At 35.3% G+C, this 5,430-nt stretch overlaps 1 protein-coding gene across 2 annotated transcripts; it reads left to right on the top strand.

Moving 5' to 3' along the window:
• The first annotated feature begins 311 nt into the window (after positions 1-311).
• On the top strand, positions 312-4,837 carry LOC131063679 (uncharacterized). 2 transcript variants are annotated; one of them, XM_057997571.2, is made up of 5 exons: positions 312-491; positions 638-945; positions 1,058-1,212; positions 2,753-4,038; positions 4,140-4,837. In XM_057997571.2, the coding sequence occupies exons 1-4, from the start codon at positions 321-323 to the stop codon at positions 3,124-3,126; spliced, it is 1,008 nt and encodes a 335-aa protein (XP_057853554.2). In that variant the 5' UTR covers positions 312-320; the 3' UTR covers positions 3,127-4,038; positions 4,140-4,837. The 2 variants fall into 2 exon arrangements, with proteins under 2 accessions (XP_057853554.2, XP_059067198.1); XM_059211215.1 differs by lacking the exons at positions 312-491; positions 638-945; positions 1,058-1,212 and having other exon boundaries at positions 3,126-4,038.
• Positions 4,838-5,430: the final 593 nt, after the last annotated feature.

The following is a 5,430-nucleotide window of genomic DNA, read 5'->3' on the forward strand; positions in this document are numbered from 1 at the left end:
AAGCCTGTATAGGCCTTTTTCCTCTTTTGCACAAATACATTCCGCCTTTTGAAGACTGTAGCTGCTTTTTCTTTTGCCTTCACAGCTTCAGCATTCTGAGCAATCTGTTAAAGGCTGTCTATCTCCTCTCCTTGTGCACAAAGCTTCAGATCAATCTGTCTTACCCAACTCATATCTTGTTCAAATTTCATTTACCCGCTTCCCTCTTTCATACGCTCAGTAACACAAAAATGGGCAACACTTCCTCCTGCTGCTGCTCATGCTCTGCCCCCCAAGAGGATTATCAAGATGTTATTAATGAACTGGTCACAGTGAAAGAGATGAGACACATTGAAGAATTGATTTCTCATATCGATCAGCTATTGAAGAGCATTGACCAGGGAAGCATTAATTCAATTGCCCTTGAGAAGACGGACCTGGGTTTATTTATCACTTCTGGTGGTACTTTACTGGAGAAGATATTGAAACGATCTTACAGACATATATGCAAGGTATTCAACCATTTTTAATTGATGCAACCCATTTCCTTATCATTACGCTTCTTGATTCACACATTTTGAGTATCAGTGGGGAATAATGTATTAACGTGGAAAGAAATTACAATTTTAAAACTATCTATCAATGTTTGTGCGTGTAGAGGGTTACCATGCCAATGCTTGACCAAGAAACTCGGAAATTGGTGATTGATATAACAAAAGAAGCAGCGCAAATTCAGTGGGTGGGAATAGTGCTTTCAGTTGTAGGTTTCGTGTTGGAAAGAATTGAGCAAGTTTCTTCCAACAGAGAGGAATGTATAGAGCTGCTGAGACACATGTGTAACCTTGCAAAATACATCAAGCAGTTGGATCATCATTTGCCTGAGGAGAAGCTGAAGCGGGTTATTCAATTCGTTGTGGAAGGTTCACTACTGTGCATATCGCAAATGCAATCTCATGCGCTCCACAAGTAAATCCAATTTATGCATTGTGAATTTTATTTTTTTTAATTTCTCGTGTGATATTGGTATTTAAAGTCTCCTATGATGGTAAATATTTGTTGGCTTTTGAGGGGTACATAGGTTTTTCGCTGCTCCTGTTGCGGCAGAAGATTTGCAGAGATTACAAAGACAACTTAGGCAAGAGTACTCGGAGCTCTCATTGGAGGCGATAATCGCCGTCTTGAATAGTATTCCAGTTGTGTTACCTCCCTCCCAAGGGAAATCGCCCCGGGCAGGTACTATATTCTCTTTTATTTGGGCTTCTGTACTTTAAGCTACATCAATTTTTTGCCTCACTAAAATCCCAATCTTTACTGGTGAATTGTCCTGAATGGTCTTTTGTCATTCATCTTTAATATAAGCCTATCTACCCATTACAAGAGCCTCATGGGCATAGTCCACAAAAACCCTCCCCAATTACATAATAGTTTCATTCCCCAATTACATAATAGCTTCATTAGATATAAAGGAAGCTGCCATAAGAGGCATACAAGAGGAACTGTCAATGTGAAACATCAGGAAGAACAACATCCATCTAAAAAACCAAAGGATTAGCCAAAAATTTGAGTCCGAGCCACCCCTGTCTATAAAACACATTTCTTCAATCCACTGATTAATATGAGACCAAGAACAAGAAGGGAAAACACTACAAGAGAACTTGCCAAGACAAACATTGTGAACAAACACAAGATAATCCAAAGAAGAAGAAGGAGAGGATGTTGTAGACCTTGAGGAACCAAAATGAGGCCAAGCCAAAGAATAGCCCACAGGAGAAGCCAAGAAAAGAATAGAAAGATGAGAAACCATCTCGTAAACCAAACTATCTGCAAGCTCCAAGATCTCGAAGACAACCACCGACTTCCAAACTTGAGAATAAAACAAAACATCTTAACTCATAAGAAGAGTCGCTAATGTAGAGAAAATATGGGAAGAGAATAGGCTGAGCTCGAATATAAGTCAATCCATGAAAATATTATTGAAAAAGACATCAATAATAAAATCTTGGGAGGTAGAAATGGAAATAAATGTATTAGTTTGTACCTTGTAAACAAATGGAGTAGGCCGTGGGTATACATAGTGATTGTACCAATCACTAATTTTCAGACACCATTTTTTTTTTTCCAGACTTATTACAAACTAGTGCTATACCTCAACTATTAATTTATTAATTCATGTTATCACTTCATTATAAGTAATCTTATTAAAATATATCAATATACAAGATATTTTACATAATTTGTTAGAATTATTTACACAACTTTATGGATTGATTATGCACAACCAATAAGATTAATTACACAAATTCAAATCCAATAAAACAATTTATCATATGAAATAATATGTCTCATATAATAATATACATATCTACAATAATACCTCAGCATAAAATAATTGATATACATTACAAAAAATTAAATTAATTTAATAGCATATTTTATCTACAATAATACATCAGCATAAAATAATTGATAGACATTAAAAAAATTAAATTAATTTAATAGCATATTTAATTAAAATTTGAGAATATAATAGCAAACAAATTTAAATAGCCGATAATGTCTCTTAAACGTCAAAATATAATATAGTTTTCAAAAATAAAAATTTAAGATCTTGAATCTACCAATTTAAAATTGTATTTGCATAGTTGACTTAGAATATTGTTTCTACAATTATCTTCTATTTGTATATTTTCTACAACTTTTTTGGAGATGTATATTATTGTATAGTTTTTATTTAAACATGTTTTCTAAGAAATATATATTGGGTTTGTTGTAGTGGGTATTGAGGAAGCTAGAACTTTGGTGACTAAACTTCTGGAGATGGAAAATAAATCTGTTAAGGTGGTCGTCATTTATGGACAAGGCGGGATAGGGAAGACAACTTTAGCTACTACAGTTTTCAGTAATCTCGACTTACAAAACTACAAATATTGTAGAGTTGATATGGAACAGAATTGTTCAGATGCTGATCTTAAGTTGCTGCAACAGCAAATTTTAAGAGATCTTTATGGCAGTAATATTCAATTGAGAAATTTGAATGAAGGTCGGGAAGAGTTATCCAAAGACTTTAAAAAACACTCTTCTAAACCTGTTTTCGTTTTTGTTGACAATGCACTCAAGCAAAATGACTTAGAAGAGCTTGATGGTTAGATGAGCAATTCAAGTTGTGTAAGGACACATTTCCTCTTGGCACCATTGTCTCTATCGTTGATTTCACTAAAAATTATACACTACAACCTCAAAATGAAGTGCAATCCATGTATTATCACTCTACACAAGTTTCTATTTTTGTACAGATAGCATTCATGCATGCAGATGATAGCACAGAGGAGGATAGAAAGGTTGTAAGAGAGTATCACTTCTACATAAGTGATGATCGTACTCATTCATTAGAGTTTGTACAAGGATGCTTTAAAGTTTTCTATGATAGTTTAAGGGAAAGGAACATACGATACAACCGACACTTAATATGGTCAGATAATTGCACCGCACAATTCAAGAATGCAAGGATGTTTTATTGGTTGACAAGGATGCATGTGACAAGTGGTGTACAACATTTTTGGAATTTCACTGAGGTTGGACATGGTAAGGGAGAGCACGATGGTGCAGGAGCATGTGTGAAAAGAGCCCTAGCCAGGGAAGAATTGAAGTACGAAGGTGGTGCTGAGTTGGTAAATGCAGAAACAATTGTGCGATTGTGTAAGTCTACGATGGGTCCAGGTAATCCAAGTACATCATTGGTTCATAGATATTTTTGGTTGATTACTGAATCTAACATTCAAAACTATCTAGATTGTTGTACAGTTGCAGGATCGAGTGACATGCACTCATTTATGAGTTCAAATTCAAGTTCACTGGTGATTTATACGAGACAGATGGTATGTTTTTTCTCTTCATGCATGTATTGTTTGTGGGAAGAATGTGAATCAAAAGAGTGGGTTGACAAATGGTCTTGTAGACCGTCGGTTCCCATTGATTCATATCAAATTCCCAAAGCACTACAATTAAGCCAGATGGAGACATCAGTGGATTTTGACCATGTATCCGACCTAGTGGATTCAGGTGATTTTTTGAGTTAATTTTTTTGCAAGTATTCTTTTTGGTTCATTTTGTTGTACATCATACTTTATTTTTTATATTAATTAACACTTTATAAAATGCAGGTCATGTGTATGCAGTTGTTGCAGAAGAGAACAATGAAGAAGGAACATATTACTATTTGTGTCGTTGTGTTGAGCCTAAAAGAAAATTGACAACCACAATCATTGACGGAGAGGGTATTGAGTACCCAATAGGGTCTGTTTTTGTGACAGGAACATGGCTTCGAAGATACCCTATCAAGAATTCTGATGTTTGGTTGTTCGAGGACTTTGAAACACACAGACATATTCTTCATTTCTCTAACCTTGTTGTTGCAACAAATATTCATTTGATGAAGTATCGTGGTAGACCTCATAACAATATTTTATGGAAAGTTCGTGAATTTGACCACGAGGCAATACTTGACACAATATGGGTTAGAGCCGATCCTGAAGGCTCACTTGATTGATTCTACGGTTCAGAGTAGAATCATTTTGAGAATTTTGTATAAATCGTCGACGAATTGTTCTATATTCGTTTTTTGTATATATAAATGCCCATGAGCTGATTTTTACATGTTTAGGGGCATAATTTTGTATATTTAAGTGGCAATGAGCTGATTTGTACATATGTACATGCCAAATTTTGTATATTAAAATGGCGATGAGCTGAATCGCACATATTGTAATGCCAAATTTTGTATAAAAGCCCATGAGATGATTTGTATATTAAAATGGTGATAAGTTAAATCGCATATATTGTAATGCCAAATTTTGTATAAAAGCCCATGAGATTATTTGTAAGACAATTTTTTGTATAATCAAATAGCCAAGAGCTGATTTGATAATATTTAGAGGCAAATTTTTGAATAATATGTGACAATGTTTTGTGACTATTTTGTGTGTCAATGTTTTGTGACTATGTTTTGAATATATGTGATGTGTCCCTGGTCAATCATGAGCATTCTTGATTCTTGTATAATCATGGATGATTATTTGAGTCATTATCGGGTCATAGGGGTGACAGATTGAGACTAGATACAATTTGAGCAAAAATTGTCATTATTGTCAAAAAAGTTGTCAAGCAACTTCTACATTGCGTCGGTAGGGTATGACTCTCGACGTTCTGGTGCTTTGGGATGCACGATAGGGGCATGCCTATTGTAAACATGCCCACCCGGACGCGCTCGCGATGTCGGTTTGTGCACATGAGGAACAAAATAAATTCTAGCCAATCTTGCAACTTTTCCTTGCTAGCAACTGACAGTTTTTTGAGCAGGCGAAAAAATGCTACTAATTGAAAATGGCTCCGAGTCGTCAAAAACCGAGATAGGCCATTGTAGAGGAGCCTCACATGAACCCACAGGATCAAACA

This window comes from Cryptomeria japonica, chromosome 9 (assembly GCF_030272615.1).
Source record: "Cryptomeria japonica chromosome 9, Sugi_1.0, whole genome shotgun sequence".
Taxonomy (NCBI): domain Eukaryota; kingdom Viridiplantae; phylum Streptophyta; class Pinopsida; order Cupressales; family Cupressaceae; genus Cryptomeria; species Cryptomeria japonica.